The sequence below is a fragment of the Triturus cristatus genome, chromosome 4_2 (genome assembly GCF_964204655.1).
Source record: "Triturus cristatus chromosome 4_2, aTriCri1.1, whole genome shotgun sequence".
Classification (NCBI taxonomy): domain Eukaryota; kingdom Metazoa; phylum Chordata; class Amphibia; order Caudata; family Salamandridae; genus Triturus; species Triturus cristatus.
In genome coordinates, this window is record NC_140586.1 from 310988551 (window position 1) to 311010143 (window position 21593).

The following is a 21593-nucleotide window of genomic DNA, read 5'->3' on the forward strand; positions in this document are numbered from 1 at the left end:
GCCTTCTTTTAAAATCTCTTCTCAGCCTGTCGAACAGGCTGGGAAGAGAGATACGTAATTTGGCGGGCTAGCCTGCCCTCATATGAATGGCTCCATGGGGCTACTAGTCTGGCTGCCTTTTGTATTCCCCCCCCCCCCCCCCCCCTTTTTACATTTTTCTTTTTTTATAGTTTTCGCCCATTTATTTGAGAGAATTGGGAGGCAAATCGCCTGCGAGTATCCGGTGTATATGTATATTTGGATCATGCACCTTTGTAATTAGCAACACAAAGACAGCGACTGACTTATAGAGAAGCCAACTCATCTTTATTTTGTTGGTTGTGAAACACATACAGCCACACATGCAAAACGTCAGTTCATATACCTTCCCCTTCCACCATCTCATTAGTTGGTGTACTCTCGTGACCAAATAGTCCTGTCCTTTGTTTTTTGTGTTGCCTAATAAATATACTGTCATTGAGAATCATGAGACACCTTTCCTTTCCCTTGCTTTGCTGATCATAGCGTTTCTCTCAGTGCTGGTCATTTTTCAGTATAAGATTCACATTTATTGATTAATAGCGCGTGGTTAGTGCAGTATACTTGAGGCTTAGCCCACAAGAGGTGATAGTGAAAAAGCAGAACTTGTAGATTGCATATCTTGGTTGATCCCTCTGAAACATTTATGTAAAGACGTGTCACTCACTAAGAAAGCCTTCTTGCATGTGATCTGATGCAGTTGCCCTGCAAGATGCCTTTAATCTGCTTAAATATTTTTCTTAAATCCCTTACTCTGTGGGTTTGTACTACATAGTATTACATTCCAGTCATCGGAATCCAAAGATAATCTAATGCAAAAGAAGCACATGTTTTATATCCATACTTCCCTTCCTCCCTTTTATGGGCCTTAATAAAATGTTTGCTTTGATATTTTAACTTCAGTAGAAATATTATTTACCCCAGTGATAAAAAGAAGAGTAAGTCATTGAAGTAATGTGTTTGAGCTTGCCCATTTGTTGCTATATTAATGCATTTAAATGTAATGGAGATTCTGACCATTGGCAGCTATTGGGATTTTTCTCCTCTTATGCTTGTTATGCATTTTGCTTTCTAAAGCACCGGTTCCAGCCTCAGAATCCCCTTTTGAGCGCTCAGCAGTTTGTGGTGAAGGACCCACAGGAGGACGATGACTTGAAGCTCTGCTCTCACACCATGATGCTGCCAACACGGGGACAGCTGGAAGGACGTATGATTGTTACCGCCTACGAGAATGGCCTGGACAATGTGACTGAGGAGTCAGTGAGCGTTGTCATCTATGCTCTGGAGGTGAGCGAGTAATGCCTGCCATGTAGAAGTGAAGAGGGCAGCCCACAGAGTTTTCCCTGGTTATCAGGATCCTTATTTTCCTCCACTGTACTCGCAGTCTGCATCTTTTTTGCGTATTACACTATTGTTGTGTGACTGACCGACTATGAGCGAAGAAAATATTTTTCTTTGGAAAGCACTGTGAATTCCTGCACAACATTTTGGCACTTCTTGAGTAATCCTTCTCCAACTCAAAAACTTGATCCTGCATGCTGTCCGTCCCTTAGGACCGAGTTCAGAGACCTTTTAGATCTCTACTGTGCTGAGGGAATATACATTTTCTTAGGAAGCATCTACCTTGCTTCAGCAAATAAACAGCTCTTCCTCCTTTTGTTGTACGGGGGTTTAGCTAACAACTGGAGACCTTGACGAAAAAGATCTGCTTTTCAAATGATCGAACACACAAAATGTGAACAGTTCCCTTCAGCCCTTCCTCTTCCTATTTAGAAAGTATAGGATAAAAGTAAACCGACTAAGAAAACTAACTGATTCTGGTTTGGGGCCCTGTTGTAACCATATAAAATATGATGGTCTCTCTTTTTGTGATGTTCTTTATGTTAACTTTTTGAGCACATAAGTACAAGCCCTAGACTGTTTTGAAGATATGATTGGACATTGAGTAAAATTGTTTCTAGTGCAGCATTCCAGTTGTAAATCGTCTACCTCATAGAATAAGAACGGACTGCTCCCAATGCTACATTTGAAGAAAAGCTGTACAAAATCACCTTGCAATACACAGTAAATGCAATACTATGTGTAGCCCTGGGACACTAGTAATTGGCAGCACTCTTCATGGATTCTTCCCACTCACCATTTATTGTCTCTAAACTCACAGAAAAGCTTTAGAAAAGCTCTAACTCTTGGAAAGAAAGACATATAATAGTAAAGTCATGTAGAAGATGTGGTTGAGTGGTTAACTGCTCTCCTTGGAACTTAATCTGGTGTGACTGAGTTTTAAATTTACACTCATGTGTAAGTGATTCTTACATGTGATGTTTACCCACTGTCTGATTCATATTCCCTACATGGGTGTTGATTGTTTCAGAAACACTTGAAAGACATTCTCACCTCAGTAATCTCCAGGAGGAGAGCATATCGCCTAAGAGACAGCCATTTCAAGTATGCCTTCGGCAGCAATGTCAACCCACAACCCTACTTGAAAAACAGTATCCTTGTCTACAACAACTTCATTGAGAGGTAAAGTAAATGTAATTCTCAGATTGGTATGTCTTTAAATATAAGACTAAATATTGAAAGGAGGTTTTCATGGTGGACAGGTGGTTGTGCCAAGTGTACGCGTGAAAGGAATCAATGGCTCAGTAGAATAGCGGCACTTAAAAACATGGCAAATTTTCTTATCTGTTTCTAGTCACTGGATAGAGGCACATTGTGTAGACCAAAGGTACTTAGATATAGGACTAGTGTATGATAAGATGCTAACTGGAGTCGTCACATTCCTTTAGTCTCAGAATGATGGTATACGATTTTATATAGTGTTGACTTTGTAGAATTAAAATTCTTCAGTGCTTAGCACTTATGCTGGGGTGAGGATAGGAATACTTTTGACCATTCTAAAGGTTTCCTTAAGATTGTCTGATGAGGTGTTTCAAATGATAATTTTTTGCCAAATATTTTCCTTAGCATTTTCGTTGAAATCATGCATGGAACCAACGATTGGCTTTGCTACTAAATTCAGTAGCCTCTCCCTTTCACCCACATACCATGAAAAGCATTAGTTCTTACTATTTGTATTCTTATTAATCTGCCTGCACCTTCTGCCTATTATTAGAAATGTAGATATGCCACTGCGTTTTGCTAGAAGACAGCAGTACTAGTAGACTAATAAAAGTCCAATAGCATCCGTTATCCGAAATAACCTAGAAGAAGATGGAGCAATTGGAGCTGAACTGGGCAGATCCTATCCCTTAAAGTAATTGCTGTGTTCTGCACTAATATAGCCTGCACCCTGTTAAATTCATAACAGAATCGTGCATTTACTAAGATATTCCATTCTTTGATTATCGTTTCTGGATTGTTGGGTATATTGGCTCCACCCCAGAATGTTGAAATAAGCTTTTGGTGCCAGCTTTGCATAGGTGTAACCTTTTAAATGCACTGCACTGCTTGGTGCTGTCACAGATAAATCAGTCTCACTCGGTTTGGGTTTTGGATGTAGTACTGTAAATCTCTGCCCAGCTCCAGTATGTTTTACCAGTCATCAACCCTTCTGGAGCTGCTTTATCCCAGCTATCTTATCTGTGTTCCTGCCTAGAGTTATGCGCATAAAGAAACAACCAAAATGTAAGCCTGTCCTTTGAGTAAGCTCATGTTTCAGTCCTATTAGCAAGATTCGACCTTCTGAACAGATGAGCTTAAGAAATTGTCTCTCTCCACCTTCAGAAAATGAGTTGAAGATTAGTTTGATCAATGGTTAAAATAGTGAATATGCCGTCCTTGTCTTGTGTGTTGCTTCATTATAAATGTGTAATTTTGCTTTTAATTCTATTACCGTGATAGCTCCACAATAGCATCATAGCTGATTGCCAGGCACAGTTCAACAGGAATTGTTTTTGTTTTTGTATCCAGTAGAAGCCGTTGTATTGAAGAATCATTCACTGTTATTACTATGAAACCTTCAGCTTCGTGAACTCTCAAAGAAACATTTAAACAAATGTTTCTGTTGTTTCAACATTGCATGCAGCTGAGAATGCTAAAAGTACAAGTGTTACTAGCGGCATAGGGCAAGATCTGACATAATTGTGCAGACACTACGAGGTTATGTGTACCGCAGAAGCAGGATCCTAAATTAGCAGTTTATACTACTTGCAGCATTGCTCCACTAGTAAGTGGTGAAGGTCCATGTCTCTCCATTGATGGGCTCTCTTGCTCTTATGGCGACGAGACTGATCTGGGCTTCACCGCAATGATGTATTTGTCTCAGCCTGGTGTTTCTATTGGCTAGCAATGCTGATGTTCTCCTGTCTACTTCTGGTCTTCTAGTAAAACTCTTAGCAGGAGCCACTCTGGTCCCGCAGGATCCCAGTCTGACTCCATAAGAGGAGATAGTACTATATTTGGTTATCTCTTGGTAACTGGACTATTTTACCTCCAACACGTCACTGTCCTATGGAGGCCATCATTGGTTTGTTTCAGCCCCATAGCTTGTAACTCAGGATCAACTGTCTGCTCTACAGCAACAACATCCCCTACATCATGAGGCAGATGAAAACAAATTCAGCACCTCTTACCTTCGAACAACTTTAAGTGAGACCTTTGAGCCATTTTCACACCTCAGATCAACTTTAGAAATGTAACTTTAGCTGGTGTACGTGCTTCTTTCTCCACCTGTCTGCCCAGTGTGCAATTGGATCCAGAAAGGTTCCCCACATTATTCTTCTGAAACCTATTTGTATTATTTATCTTGTTGTCTATGTTTGACCCTCCTATTTCTCCTCCTCTGAAATCTTCACACCCATTGGGAATTAAATGGTCAAAGTTAATAGGTCTTACCTATTACCTATGACCTATTAGCTATGGCAATTTTGTTTTGCCATGTTGCATAACATCCGGAATGCTGTGCAACGCTGCAAAGTTTAACAAAAAAAAGCCTATGACGCAGCCGCCCGCATCGTTTTGTAGGCGCGCACACCTCGCATGCTTGCACTTACAAAATGACAGGCGTTTTATTTTCTTTTGTTACAAATCAGAGTTGGATTGGTAAATAAAAAGAAAATAAAAACGTTCAGACAGAGCAGAGGGAGAAACTTACACAAGGTAAATGGCTCAAAAACACATGCTCTCTAGTGGTGTGCTTTACACAAAAGTAAAAATTAGTGCTTCAAAAGCAAGTCATGGAAGCAGTGATGCCAGTCAGTCAAAGAGATTGTAAAGAGGAAATGCTCCATAGGAGGTACAAACACAAGATTAAAAAACTTGGACAGGAATAAGAAGCAAGCAGATTAGAGTGACTCAGAATGGCAGGCTCCAAGTCTCTCTGTTCTTGGTAAGCGAAAATATGCCCTGCATATCTAGTTGGTTTGATCTAATGACCCACTTTTTGTAATTACTTTGCATTCCTGTTCCTGGCCCCATTTTTTGGCAAAGACCCATCCATTGAACCTCCTAGGGAAGCTCCTTTGAGATACTATCTTACACATTGACATTTGTTATGGAGCCGAGAGGTGAGCATGCTTAGATTGCGACAAAACTGTGCCAAATGTATATGAAACCAGATGGAAGTTGGGGCAAAGGTTACCGAAGTTATAACATTAGATAAATGGGTATTATTTTTCATGCCGAAAGCAGTGTTAGTCTTAATGGTAGAGTTTGTATTAGTGATCTTTTATTGTAAGGCTGCATCTTAGCTGAACCTGTAGGTTTCCTGCTGAGGGTCAAAAATGGATGCGGTTTTCCACCATTAATGGGCATGGCAGTTATCGCAAGATATTCAAGTAGTTCCACATGTTTTCGTTTTCAAAGTCTGTTATCGCAACTTTTCCTTAGGCAAAGGTGCTTTGGCATTTAATCCCCTATTATGAGTGCCTTGATAAACTTTTGATATGTGCTTCAGCTTTGGATCGCTTCCATATCTAAACGATGAGGGCTGCACCATCACATTTTTCACTTGATATATTTTGGCTAGTAAAACATGCAGAAATTTACTGGGGGAACGTTCTCCATACAATTTCCCATTTTGCTTGAGGAGACAGAATAAAAAGTATTTACTGGACCTGTTATTACCCTTACCCTGCAGTATTTACCGGTCCGGTGAATGTCTCTATCCCTCAAACCTACACTTCAAATTGGGGTTTTAGTGCGAGAGAATGCTTGAGAGAGTTCATTGCGGTAATCTAAATTCAATGAAGGTACTTGTCAACCAATCCCAAAGCCTGCTTCTTCTGCAAAACTATGCTTTCGGTGTAAGGTTTGCTAACATTTAGACATTCCTTTGACTTCTTAAAGACACGTCTAAGTCGTCCGCATCAACAACCGAAAGTATGCTCTTTCACTCCGTCTTCCCTTTTTAGCATTGTCATTGTGGTTTGATGTCGAAATATCAACCGAAACAGAATTACAAATGCAAAACAATTTGCAAAACCACAAGAATGATTGCTTGAGGCAAGACTTTGAGGATTCCAAAATTAATATCAGAATGTCAAACAAACAAACTCACGAGTTAGAAATGAATTGTTGCTTTGTTTTGTCTTATTTTTCCAACATAAAGAGTTCTCTGAATGGGTGATGCAACATATTGGACAGTTTCACTTGCTGCCAAAACAGTTTTGCTTCGGGTTGCGTTGGTTGTAAAATTTGTTAGTATCATTTTAAATTGAAAATCTATGCTTTGTAAGCTTTCATTGATTGTACTTTGTATTCTAACTAAACCGCTCAATTCAAAGTTAAGTCTGTTTTTCCGCTTCCTAGAAATGGAAAATGTCCTAGCTTTAATCACATGGTAGCCCAGTGGCTAAAACCCATGAGTTGCGTTTCTTAACCTGTGGTCTGGAGACTCCTGGGGGCCCGCAAATCCTACTCAGGGGGGTCCGTGACTGCTTAGAAAAATATGTAATACTAACAGATTAATAAAGTATATATAAAAATGCACCATTGACAATTTGAAAACGTTCTTTAAATGTGAAGGAATTTGAAATAGGAGGCTAAAAATTAAAGTTGAGATCCTCAGATTAATTTGTGGGACAGTGCAAGTGTATCAAACAGAATATAGTATGACTGATGGGTTGCCTTATTTGAATTGGGAAGGCTCCAGCCTTCTCATTAAAATAGTAACTTTTTAGGTCTTGGCTCTAGATGGTATGCAAAGGGCTATACATATATATAGAGAGAGAGAGAGAGAGAGAGACATGCAGTAACTACTGTTGTGAGCCCATTGCCGTTCTCCCCTTTTGTTAAAGAAATACATACGTCATGCCTCTTCTGGTGTTTAGCCCTACTTGAGAGTACTGCGCAACTTTTTGAACCATATGCAGCGGCCATTGTAGGCCATTGTTTCGGGACTGCTTTGTTTGTTTGAGCATTAACACAAGCGCTGGTCTTTACAGTTGCTCCGTTTATGTGAATCCAGCTCCCCCCAATACGTAAGGCTCCACTGCCCTTCTCCCCCACTGCCTCTGTCTCGCTTTAATGACGGTGAGTCGTGCCCAGTCTTCTCCTATCCTGTGCCTCTGTCTGGCTCCTGTTCTGTCTGGATTAAAGGAAGCACACCTCTGGTAAGGCCACGCAAGCAGTTGATCTGTCAGAATGGTGCTCACAAGTACCTTACTCATTTTTATTTATTTTATCTGTCTTGAAAGGATAAAAGGCGGTGTCAGCTCGGCGAAGGCATGAATCTGGCTACATGGTATCTGCAGAGCACTCTCACAAGTACACGTTCCTCTCCGTACAACTTGCTGTGCACACAAACAAACCTGCAGTAACTTTGCGGTGCATTTCTTGACATTAATGGCGCTTTCTTCTTTTTAGGTCTCGCTGGGACAGGGAAAGCTGTTTCTTTGAGACATTTTGTAAGTGGGTTTTCAAAAGTGCTACCCACATAGTTTTGCTGGCCTAGAGCTTGAGTGCACGATGGCGTGCACGTGCACAGCTGCTCCACTGCTCCTTGCTTTCCCCCCTCCCTTCTCACCCAGCCCTTTGATGCTCTGCTTGCATCTCCCTTCTCCTCCTCTTTTTTTTTTTTTTGTCACTTGTATTCAGGCTCCTCGCATTCCCCCCTCCCTTCTCGCCCAGCCCTTCTTGTTCACGCTGTAGCTTGCGCCTGTAACTGGAGACTTTCATGACATTTTTCTGTCAGTCAGCTAGCTCCAGTCTGCCTCTCAGCAGAGCCATGTGGACGGACGGAGAGGGAGGGTTGTGATGCAGGCTGACTCGGAGCAGAGGGCACTGCTGTCTGTGCCTTTCCTGCTCCTCACAGCTGCCTGGGCCCAGGACTGGATATGGTCTCCCAGAGATTGGCTGGTTCTTTATTTTATGTTTAATGGCAGGCGCGGTGCCCTTTCAGGAGCACCACGATGGTTTGATTTCATTCTCCTGTCTCCAACACCCCCCACCCCACTCTTTCTGCTCTCCTCCTCCCTCCCTTTCAATTAATCACGGTGCTTGCTTGCTTCGCAGCAGAGCCAAGCGGACAGAGAGGAAGGGTTGTGCTGAGTCACTCGCTTCCGTTTCATTGTCACGGGTAAAATAGTTTTTATTAGCGCTGCAAAACCAGAACGCGCTTTGAAAGATTGGAATATTACAGGCTTCAAACCAGATTTGCTGTCCGTCCTTCCTCACGGTGTGATGTGCAAACCCCGTGAAAGCCATCACATGGCAGCTGCCACGGATCACATCCACTGTAAAACTACATTTATTGAGATAAAATCAACGCTAGAACATCGTGTCGCGTTTCAATGTCACAGACACATATCATTTGTTATACACGTATTCTTTCAACAGGTTCCCTTATTTCTGTTAATAGATATAGCTGACATGTAACCTGTGTGATTCACTTTCATACGTATTATATGACAGATTAGGCACCTGGTGAAGGGGGGGGTGGTGCTGCTGAAACAATGTTGATCCATGTGTCGAGGAGTACTGTTCCTAGAGCATGCTTATAAATAACCCTCGATTAAACAAACAGGAGCTAAAATGTCAGGAGCATAAGTTATACACGTGGCTAGTGTTTTGTAATCACTTTTCTTTTAGCTCGTATTCACTGCAGTCTGGGCAATATATCCTTTCCCTTAGTAAACGTAGCAGTTCTGTGGAAAAACGTGTACTCTAAACTGGTTTTAGCATCCATGACACTTGCCTGAAACGTACATTTTCCTGGAACGAGAAGTAGCCGCTGCCTCTTTAAAAAATCTGTAGGGTTCTATGCGTCGAGAAGACCGGGTGGCATTTCAGTAAAAAATGCACATGATCTGTCCCACTGCTCAGTTGTTTGTTCTCCAGTTAACATACCACCTTTCTTAATTCAGATTCAAGATGTGCGAGGCCACACCAACTTATTAAATATTCATTCCAAGATCGTCTGTCCTAGTTTTTTATAGAGGGCCGGTAAATTGGATTACATTTAGAAGTACAGAGAGCCCTTTATCGTTTAACATTCTAGTGTTTTTAAGAATGACATTTTATGTAAAGAGGCAACTGATCATGCATGTTTTATGCAAAATCTGGATGATTTGCAGGTAGAGGTATATAAGTGAGCAAAGCGTTTTCTCTAGTTGGTTTCTTTAGTCACTTTCATATGTTTGGGCTATAGCGGTACATTAAAGGTGAAGTCTGTGCAGCCTTGGTGTCACAGACTTTAATACTGCCATGATCACATTGGCCATCTTACCAACGCTGTTTGTGCCATAGGGCAGTTAAAAGGAGCATAAATCATCTAGCATATTAGTGCTGTCTGTGGAGGATTTTAAGGATCTTGTGAAAGATATGCCATGTTGTACATGTACGTAATTCTTATATTCGTCCTTTTAGGAGTCAAATCCTTTGTATAAGTCTTATGTTTTTTTCGCCCATCTGGAAACTAAAACTCTGCTACATTTCATGGCTTAGTTACTGGACTGAAAATAGAATGCGATGAGCAAAAAACATTTAAATGTTAAACAAGCATTGGCATAGCCAGTAGGTCTCGCCTTTGGGACCTTATAAGTGTTAAGTTATCCAGCAAAATATCCTTGGTGCAACAACATCAAGTGTTGCATGGCTAAACACTTATAAGGTCCCAAAAGCGAGACCTATTGGCTATGCCAATGCTTGTTTTTGTAGTCTTCCCTTGCTTCCAAGTGTAGACCTTGTACGCATTTGTTTTACAGCTCCAATGCTACTTCACAAAAATGGCCAGTCCTTGACTTCATGGCTCTTCTTCTTAAATCACGCTACGTTATGGCCATGGAAGCTTTTCATTTGAAACATGTCTTTATATTTTTCAATATCAGTAACAGTTTTTGTGCAAGGGGAATCCTAAACAATTGTACAGTACTACACATTGCACTCAAGACGTGCCTATTTTTTAATGCGTTCACATTTTAAAAATAACGTGCTTTTCTTTAAAGAATTATGAAAAATGCATAACAAACTGAAGAAGCCGATGAAGTCCTTGCTATGCGGAAAATTAAAGTGGTTTACACATTTCCTGTACACAGCTGAACCAATTTTATCTTGGTCGAAAAAATTGCTTTTTTTCTGCCAACGTTTGTTGAATTTGCAAACGAGGCAGATCATCTGTGTTTCAGATGCGGCCAGACAACAAGGATTCCTTCAATAATGGGTTAGGATGCAGCCTTACGGTTAACGCGTCCGACCTCGAAGCTGGGGAAACGCGTTCGATTCTCGGCAACGACGCTCAGCATCCTGTGATTCTGTGCAAATGACTTGATATTCCCGTGCCTAACAAAAATGAATGTGTCCCAACTGTAACGAAACTAGTGCTCATGTAAACCATATGTCTCGGGTCTAGTTCGCGCTATATACAACTAAACTACAAGAAAAAGAAAACCAATGTAACTCTGCTCCACTATTCAGGCAATTCTAGTGATTGGCCAGCAGGTGCTGCCATAGCACTATGTTCTTCCTTTAATCTTGGCAGCCGAGCATTCGCTGGTGAGATGTATTTGACTGTATTGTCAGTTGCTCTCTGTGATCGTAACATATCCAAGGAGCGCTTCGTATAATAGAAACATAAGACAACAGTAGCATTCAAATTAAATGTAGACGTTTATAGCCCAACATGACGGGCAGAGAAACTTTAAAACATATTTTAAAACATGTTCTGCTAAATGTCCGCCGCGGTAGTTTATTGTTAGGGTGTGTCATTGGTCGGGGTAGTTTGGAAGCAAAAATCGCCTTCTCAAGCAGACCACACCGTGGGCGGCAGTACATGTTGTATTTGGAGTTCAGCAATTCAAGGTTCTCTGTCATGGCCATCTTCAAATTCATTAAGATGAGATTCTTTCTCCCTACTTGCTGATTCCCAAAACACATTTTAAATTGAGAGGATATCGTTATTTTTGCAAATCATTTCATAACAAACGGATTCTAACAATATGCATGTCTGAAAACATTTTCTATATTTTTGGGGTATTCAATCCAATTAGAATTACAATTTTACCTTAGGAAATAACATTGGCGGCAAAGAGCGCTTTAATCTCCTTTTCTAAAAGTAAACGTTAGCAAGTACTAGTGCAGAGGAATCCACGTTCACAGATTGCATCAGGCAGGTTAGTTAATTACTCTGGTCTTTGCTGCAAAGATCCATGTCTTCTGTTCCATTGTAGCTTTATTTTTCAGAAAACGTTTTGAAAGGGTTCATCTAATTAAAAACTTGATGTCGAAAGAAGACCTCTTTTACATGTTAATGAATCATTTTGACAAGTTTGAAACGTTCTTAGATTATCTCGGGGGAGTGTCTCGACTCAGATGTTCCATAGCTATTACGCCAGGTTCTGACAAATCACAGCTAGTCTGACGTTGAGCATATGTAACGTTCTTTCTACAGGTGATTTGTGGTTTTGAAACGGGGTTATTCTGTTGTCTGGTTCATGTGAAACAGGCCCTGTGCATCAGTCAAAATGGGTGTCGCATTGCCAATACCTTTAATTTACTACCCCTGCTCAGTGAGATATTTGCATCAGAAAAGAAACCTATTCAGTAATGTGCTTTTTGGGAGCACTCTGCACTTGTTCAGCAGGAGGTAGCATTAATGAGTACTGCACGGAGGCTTTGTGCTGGTGGCTGCCTAAAACCTGTTGCATTCACACGATTGAGACTTTATGAAACACATCCAGGGCTGCTATACTAAATAGTGGGGGCTTTTTCCTGACCTTCAGATAGGCTGACAAGGCCACCAAGTGGATACTCACTGATGGATAGATACCTCGAGTGTCACATGGAGTGAAGAATATCCTAACGCAAGGCTGCAAAAGGCTGTGTAACTAGCGCAGAAAATGTTTAGGTAGCCTCGCACTAAACAGGAGAAGCTAACTGTGCTTGTTTACCCTGCACTGTGAGACATAAAAGTGCCTGGATTCCTTAAAGTGGCAGGGTCAAAATTCACCTATCGGTACAATTACTAGCTTTTCTTTTCTGTTCCTTGATCAATGGTTACATTCTAATTCTGCTTGTATTAAATTTAAAAAAAAAAAAAAAGATATTTTTTAGATGGGCTTGTTTTCATAATGTACTTATTTTGCAAATTAGTGTTTACTTTCTAAAATTCCTTCCTGGAAATTTGCAAATAGGTGAAGATAATCTGATAGGGTTGCTGGTCTCATGTTTGGGGGCGTGGTAGGTACAGTAACAAACCAGCAGGTCACATTTCCCTTATTATCAAGCAGTTATGACAAGACAAACAAGAAGGCAAATGTCCCTCATACAGAGAAGGTGCAGCACAGGCAGCTACGCTGCAAGTGTAGGCTGAGCATCTTTGTGAGGAAGCAGCAGTACAAGCTTCTGCAGCATGAACAGAATCGGTGCAACTTACCTTTCACAGACGACTGTCCTAGCACAGACAGAAGCAGTGCAAGCATAGCTCTTACACAGGTCACTTCATACACAAACGCACACAAACTCTGACATTCACTACGGTTGCAGTGTTGGCGTAAATGCGAGATGCTCACATAGTGCAAGATTCTCATAGTCCGCAAAGGCTCAGGTATTATCAGTGCCAACATTAGTTTCACACGGAATAGGTGGCAGTAGGGCAAGCCCTCCTTTGCAGAAATAGCTAGTGCAGCACAGCTAGCAGCAGTGAAATATTACCACATGCATATATATGCCCTCAGACGTACATGATACACAGCACATGCAGCGTCCATAGCCGGCCTCATGTACACAAAGGAACAGCACAGGTAACTATGACCAGGGATTGATAGCCTGTCATTTCAACTTTATTGCTGGTCAAGTGAACTCTACATGCAAGTCAACGTCATTTTAATGCTCTGTAAAAGAGAGAAAAAGTGGTATTAGTAGTGTAAATATTGTGACTTGACATACGTTTACAAGTGAAATTAGTGTGTTTTATTTTTTTGTCTTTAGGAAGTCGCAGAGTTTATTTTTTGCAGCGTGAATCTTTCTGGATTCACTGTGCTGTGCATTATTCCGCGATCTGGTGGTTGGGTCCGGATTCGTAGTCTTTCTTTTTTTTTTTTGTAGCCCAGGTGGGCGTCGACGTCCCACCATTTGGTGCACCTCTCGTGACGTCGTCGTGCTTCCTGCGGAAGTCCCACCTTTGGGGCGCCATCTTCAGATTCTTTTTTCCGCCTTTGGGTCTGGATCGTCATCGAGAAGCTCCAGAGTTTTAGACGAAGGAAGAAGGAAAATACGCTAGTTTCATCGAAGAAGAACCTTTAGAAGACTACAGAGAGAAAGGTATTGCAGCCGAGACGACGAAGAAGGAGGGGATCCTCGAATTCTTCGACGCACAGAGGAAAATGCGCGCTCAGAGGCTCTGAGCGCAATGGACAAGACACCATTTAAGTTCTGCCCTAACTGCCACCACAAGTTCGCGCAGAAGGACCAACACCCGGTCTGCAACCTTTGCCTGCCGTTCGACCACGAGAGCAAGGACTGCAACGCCTGTTCCGCCTTCGCGCCGAAGACTCTCCGGGTGAGAGAACGTCAGAGGAGAGCCAACTTCAGCATGGAAGGCAAGGGTAAGGCCCCGTCGCTGTACGATCTGGGCCTATCAACCGACGATGAAGACCACATCGCCGAGGGACCTGATGTCTTCACGGTCGCAGAGACCGATAAGAAAACGCCTGACGAGGTAAGAGACACGTCGAGTACAAAACCACCGAAAGGGCCCCGAAAATCGGATGGTGACTCTCGAAAAAATGAGTCAAAGTCCTCGAAGGAAACACCGGCGCCGAAGATTTCGACGTCCGCCAGTGGTTCAAAGGACAAAAGGCCGAGCGGATCCTTCGAGAAGGACTCCCAGGTGCTGAAGACCGCCGAGAGGCAGAGTTCGTTGAAACAGACCCACGAGGTGGGACGTTCGGCGACGAAAGACAAGACCGCGTCGACGCAAGCTCCTTCGAAGAGACCTGCGGTCGACGCCGAGCACATCTCAAGCATGGAGAAGAATAAGAGAAGGCTCGAGGCGGAGATGGAGAGCATCCTTCAGAGGAAGAAGGAGTTCGACGAACGAATGCAGATCGAGGAAGAAGGGGATTTCGACGCCGAAGAGCAGTCGAGAAGTCCTGAAGAGGAGGAGGAAGGCACCTACTATGAGGGAGAAGGTGATGATGAGGAACAGCAGTCGCTCTACGGCTCGGCGCCGTCGACGAGTCAGGAGCTGGAATGGCAGGACATCGACACCGAAAACCCCGACGAGCCCGTGGACTCGTATCCTTCGAGGCCTTCGCCGCCTGACGACATCGGGGCGTACAACTTGGTCGTCAAGAGTGCTGCAGTAGCCTTTGGTGTGAAATTGGACGAGGAGAAGCCGAAAGCAGACTTTCTACTCTAAACTCTGCTCCCCATCCAGACGAGGAGCCAGTTCCTCCCCATGCTCCAAAGCGTGATGAACCAAGGGAAGGAGGCGTTTAAGGACCCGGGAACATGCCGGTCCATCACACCCAGAACGGAAAAGAAGTACAAGCACTCCTCGCAGGATCCTCCTTACATCAAGGGATCGGTCACGGCAGATTCCATCATTGCTTCCACGGCCAGGAAAAGAGCCAATGTGCCGGCGACCTCGGGGCCACCTCCTGATAAGGAGAGCAGAATGATGGACCTCACTGGAAGGAAGGTAGAAAGAAACGCCGCAATGCACTGGCGCATGGAAAACCCAAACGCGCTACTGAACAGGCACCAGTACCAGCACTGGGATGAGATGGGGGAACTAGTCAAGCATCTCCCAGAAGAGTACCGTCAAAGAGCTTCCCATCTAGTGGAGGAGGGGAAGAATATCGCCAACTCATGCATCAAGACTGCATTGGACGGGGCGGAAACTTCGAGCAGACTGATTGCCATAGGAAAGGAGGCAGGCTTGGCTCAGAATTTCTGGATTCAAGCAGGAAGTCCAGAATAACATACTGAACACCCCTTTCAACGGTGAAACGCTGTTCGGGGAAACGGTGGACGAGAAGCTCACCCAGCTGAAAAAGGAAAATGAGACCGCAAGATCCATGGTAGCCCTGCAATTCAGAGGAATGCGAAGAGGCACCCCAAATCGGAGACCCTACGGAAGGGGAGGAAGCCAGCAGGGTACGTCGCACCAGACATTCCAGCACGGGCAGCAGGGTGACAGTCACAGCCAGCAGGGACAGCAGAAGCAGAACTGGCAGTACCAGCCTCGAGGCCAGTCCTTTCGAGGGAGAGGAAACGGACGTGGCCAAAGGAGGAGAGGGGGAGACCAACCCTCATCTAAGTGACTACACACACAAAAGGACGCTCACCCACAGCATACCCCGAAGGGTGAAGCGCAATGTAAGAACACCAAAGGGGTTACACAAAACAAGCGCCTACGAGCAGGCAACACCGGTAGGCGGAAGACTGGGCCTCTACCTTCAACAATGGCAAGAAATAACCTCAGACAAATGGGTTCTCAACGTCATACAGCACGGATACTGCATAGAGTTAGAGAAAAGGCCTCCAAACAAGAAACCAAAGAGAAGACAGCGCTCGGGTCAGGAGCTCGCTCAACTCAGGGAGGAGACACTTCAACTACTGGAAAAGCAGGCCATAGAACTACTGCCACGCAGAGAAAGGAGGTGTACTCAAACTACTTCCTTGTACCAAAGGTGGACGAATCCCTAAGACCCATCCTGGACCTAAGGTTCCTAAACAAATTCATAAAGACGCAAAAATTCAAAATGACATCACTACAAGAAGTGCTACCCCAAATACGAGGCGGAGACTTCATGTCCACCGTGGACCTCAAGGACGCCTACCTGCACATCCCAATGAACAGGCGACACAAAAACCTGCTAAGGTTCAGCATCAACCAGGATCATTATCAGTTTACAACCCTGGCATTCGGCCTAAAGTCAGCCCCAAGGGTCTTCACAAAATGCCTTGCAGCAGTAGCAGCGTACCTACGAAGGGAAGGGATTCATGTGTACCCTTACCTAGACGACTGGCTAGTCAAAGCAAAACTCGCGAAAAGTGCGAGGAGCACGCAGAACGGGTGACAAGAACACTAACAAACCTGGGGGTTCTCGATACACTGGGGGAAGTCATCGATAGAACCAGAGCAGGGGAAGATCTTCCTTGGGGCGACGATCAACACCATAGACGGAACAGTGATGGCCAGCGACAGAAGAATAATAGCCCTGCTGAACGAGATTCGTCTCTACCAGAAGGGGCGAGTTCTGACAGTGAGAACAGTGAGCAAGATCATGGGGATGATGGCGTCATGCATCCACCTAGTCCCCAATGTATCCACCTAGTCCCCAATGTACGGCTTCACATGAGACCATTCCAAGAATGGCTGCAACAGCAATGGTCACAAGCAAACGGAAATTGGGAGGATCTAGTGGTTGTTACGCACGCAGTGCAAGAGGAGATAACATGGTGGAACAGGGAGAACTTAACTATAGGAAAGACCTTGAAACCACCAAACTCAACTGTGACCATTACCACGGACGCATCACAAATAGGATGGGGAGCACACATGAACAAACTCAGGGTGAGGGGTCTGTGGACTCCGGCAGATGCGGTCAGACACATCAATTACCTGGAATTGAAGACTGTCCTGCTAGCCCTGAAGGCTTTCCAGAAACAGCTATACAACCAGAAAGTGTTGCTACAGACGGACAATACCACTACCATGTTCTATATCAACAAGCAGGGAGGGACACAATCGTTCCCCCCCTTTCCACTCTGGCACAGGAGATTTGGAGATGGGCCATCCCACTCAAGATAGACCTGCTGGCCATACACCTACCAGGGAAGGACAATGTGTAGGCAGACTGGCTCAGCAGACAGACATCGGCATCCCACGAGTGGGAGCTCAATGGACAGGAAACACAGAGGCTATTCCAAAGGTGGGGAACACCGACAATAGACCTGTTTGCAACACGCCTGAATGCAAAATGCCAAAACTTTGCATCCAGACAACCAGAACAGCAATCGCAAGGGAATGCCCTATGGATAAGTTGGTCAAAGACATTTGCCTACGCTTTTCCACCGATACCGCTGTTACACAGGGTGCTCGACAAGTGCAGGACCAGCAACATGACACTGATCCTAGTGGCACCACAGTGGGCAAGGCAAACTTGGTTCTCTCAAATAGTGGAAATGGCACAAGGCACTCCTCACAAATTCACAAGAAGAAAAGACCAGCTCTCCGTGCAGAACGGAGAGGTCCTGCACCCAGAACCAGAGAGCCTCAGCCTGGCGGCATGGCTCCTGAAGACTTAGAGTTTGCGCACCTGAACCTACCTCAAAGCACTATGCAAGTGCTGCGGGAGGCAAGGAGACCTACAACACGAAAATGCTATGGGGAGAAATGGAAAAGGTTCATAATATGGTGCAGCAGAAATAAACTACTGAATAAAATGACAACAGAGTCAACGGTGCTTAGATATCTCACACACCTACTAAAAAGTAATCTATGCTCATCCTCCCTAAAGGTACACCTGGCGGCAATCGTAGCTTACACACGAGGGGAGAGAGGAGGAAGTCTCTTTACGTCACAGGTAGTAAAGAGATTCCTGGAAGGGGCGAAAAGAATTGCGCCTCCAAAGAGGATGCCGCCGCCGGCATGGAACCTCAACGTGGTCCTAACCGAGCTTATGAAGGAGCCGTTTGAACCCATCCACAAGGCCACGCTGCAAATGCTGACAATGAAAACAGCCTTCCTGGTAGCGATAACCTCGCTGCGCAGAGTGAGCGAGCTGCAAGCACTGACACTGCAAGAGCCCTACATCCAGATACACAAGGACAGGGTGGTTCTAAGAACGGACCCACACTTCATGCCTAAGGTGGTGTCGACATTCCATATGAACCAGACAATTCAGATACCGAGTTTCTTTCAAAACCCCACGACAAGCGCAGAAAGGGCACTGCACACTCAGGACGCTAGAAGGGCAGTGATGCACTACATTGAGAGGACCAAGCAGCTCTTTGTCTCCTTTGCAACTAGTTTTCTGGGTAGACCCGTGACAAAAGCCACCATTGCACAATGGATTGCACTGACAATACAATTCTGCCACAAACAAGCAGGGCAGGAGCTATCGGAGGGGCCACGAGCCCACTCCACAAGGAAGAAGGGAGCAACTATTGCCTTTCTGGCAAATACGCCCATTCAGGACATATGTCTGGCGGCAACATGGGCTTCAGTGCACACGTTCACTAAGCACTATTGCGTGGACGTTCAGATGAACAAGGAAGCACAAGTAGGACAGAAGGTGCTTCCACACATATTCAACAGCCAACACTCATCTACCACCCAGCTGCCGCAAAGATAACAAACCGCTACAAAGTCTATGCACAGCATAGTGAATCCAGAAAGATTCACGCTGCAAAACGAATAGTTTCTTACCTGTCGGTGTAGTTTTGCAGCTTGAAGATCTTTCTGGATTCACTAGCGAACCCACCCACCTCCGCCAGGAAGATGAGGATGGAGGAAGAGGTGGAAGAACATGGAAGAACAGAATAATTGGAATACTAAAAGAAATTGGAAAAGGAAAATTAAGAGAACGCCTAGGGTCAAAAAAAAAAAAGAGAAGGGGAAAAAAGAACCCGAAGATGGCGCCCCAAAGGTGGGACTTCCGCAGGAAGCACGACGATGTCACGAGAGGTGCACCAAATGGTGGGACGTCGACGCCCACCTGGGCTACAAAAAACAAAAAAAAACAAAAGAAAGACTACGAATCCGGACCCAACCACCAGATCGCGGAATAATGCACAGCATAGTGAATCCAGAAAGATCTTCAAGCTGCAAAACTACACCGACAGGTAAGAAACTATTCGTTTTTATTTAACCTTTTATTGAAAAATAGACATGTAGACAGTCGACGCACAGCAATATTCAGGTTATCAGCAATACTCATCACGATAAGTCAGCAAAGGCTCAGTGTCCCAATGCAATATGGATGCCCTCGGGGGTTCAGTACTATCAAACTTCAACAGCAGCATCAGCTCGACTCCTCGGTTCCCCACATATATCCCCCCGGAATGTATTCCACGGCCCCCATACATGACACTACTTCTTGGGGCATCCCCATAGACCTAAATGGGTAACTCTGTCACCATACACCAGTCCATATCCCTGGCCCAATCTGTAATTCAAGGTGGGTTCGGAGCCCTCCACAGTCGTGCAAAATTCCACTTGGTCACCATAAAACCCAGAGTAATCCAAATTCTCTCCTTGGCAGTGAGGTCAGTGGGGTCCCATATGTTCAACAAGATCAATTTGAGGTTTCATTGTATCTGCTGTCCCAATACCTCCTCCATCATAAGTACCACTCCCTCCCAATATTTCTGAATTGTCGCACATTCCCAAAGTGTATGAATAAAGGTGCCCTCTTGCCCACATTGTCGTGCACAGCCACTATCTTGAGCATAGCCCATATGGACCAATGAGGGTCCTGACAAATCCGTCCTATTGAGGATTTTTAGTTCAACCAATCAGAGTCTGGAGGAGATGACCACCTCACGGGGAGAAGCTACCACAGCCTGCCACTCCTCATCCTCCAACCCAGCTACGTCGTGGTCCCATTTACCTCTCAGGCGTGTCAGGGGATCAGTCATGTTGTTGATGAGATTTTTATAAATGAGAGATATAGCTTTTTCAGGCAGGTCGCCATCTAGAATCCTGTCCTCCAGAGGACTGCGAGCAAGGCGTGTCTAATTTGGAGATACCGGAACTGTTCAGATTTGTCCATTTAGTAATCTTGCTGTAGTCGAGAAACAGGTATGACATCACACGATTTCCAAAGGTCCCCAATCCTGGAGATCCCAATGACATCCCATTTGTCGAATCCCAAGGAGCGCGACAGCCGACCCAACCGGTCACAACGCCAGAGCGGCGTGGCTTGAGTGAGCTTGCCCTCCCAACCCCGGCTTCTGGTAGCGTCCTTCCACACTTGCACAGCGTGTCCAGTCGTGCCAGACAGGGCGGGTTTCAGAGATTTAGAGTACAATGCACCCTCAAAACTACCCCCCGGGAGGAGCCAACGGTCGATTCAAAAAGCCGGGTCATCTTGCCGTCTATAACTGCATTGGTTAATGGCCACGAGCTGCGAAGCCCAATAATATCTTTTCATGTCTTGGAGCCCAATGCCCCATCAAACCACCCCAATGTAAGTTTATGTGTAGCGATGCGGGGGGGGGCTTACCCTCCGATAACAGATCCCGCACGGTGCTCTCAAGTTCCCTGAAATACGACGCCGCGACCGGCAGAGGTGTATTCTGCAGTGCACACAAAAGTCAGGGAGGGACATCATCTTAAATAGGGCCGCACGTCCCAGGAGAGTTATGGGGAGCGATTTCCAGTGCTGGACATCCGATTTAAGACGTTCCAGTGGTGGCCGAAGGTTGGTGTCCTAGAATCACGATAGGTCTTTGGATACCCAGATTCACAGATACTTAAATTCCTCCACGGCCTCCGTCAGCCGGCAACCCCGGGGAAGCCGAGGCCGCTGCCCACTAAGAACATTGAGCACCGATTTGGACCAATTGATCATATAGCCAGCGAACCTGCCAAAGATTTGTAATATGTCAATTACCACATTAAAGGACGCTGCCGGGGAGGCCAGATAAAGCAGAATGTCATCTGCGTACAGTGATATGCGGTCCTCCCACCCATATGTCCATTTGAAGCCCCTAATGGCGGGGTCCTGATGGATCCATGCTGCCAGAGGTTCCAAGGCTAAGGCAAAGAGAAGCGGTGACAAGGGGCAGCCTTGCCTGGTGCCCCTGCCAAGAGAAAAGACAGGGGATTTCCGGTTATTAACAACCTCCTGTGCCAATGGTTGACTATATAGAAGGTGCACCCATTTGATAAATTCCCGGCTAAATCCTAGTTTACGAAGCACAGCAAACATGTACGGCCATTCAATAGTGTCGAAAGCCGAAGTAGCATCCAGGAACACCACCATGGCATCCTCTCTGATCGTATCCGCCCTGCAAAGTACTCCGTGTAGTCGACGGAGGTTAAGGGATGTGTTTCTCGCCGGCATAAACACGGACTGGTCAGGATGTATCACGTGGGTAAGAACTTGTAACAAACAAGTGGCAAGGACTTTCGCAAGGATCTTGGCTTCGCAATTAAGCAACAAAATGGGCCTATATGAAGA

General features: G+C 44.8%; 1 protein-coding gene across 1 annotated transcript in view; it reads left to right on the forward strand.

The window, feature by feature from the left end:
- TADA1 (transcriptional adaptor 1) overlaps window positions 1-21593 on the forward strand; it is a 206714-nt gene that overhangs the window by 149262 nt on the left and 35859 nt on the right. The window contains exons 5-6 of the mRNA XM_085601639.1: window positions 1096-1305; window positions 2390-2541. Of these exons, the coding sequence (XP_085457765.1) occupies window positions 1096-1305; window positions 2390-2541 (362 nt within the window). The remainder of the gene's footprint in view (window positions 1-1095; window positions 1306-2389; window positions 2542-21593) is intronic.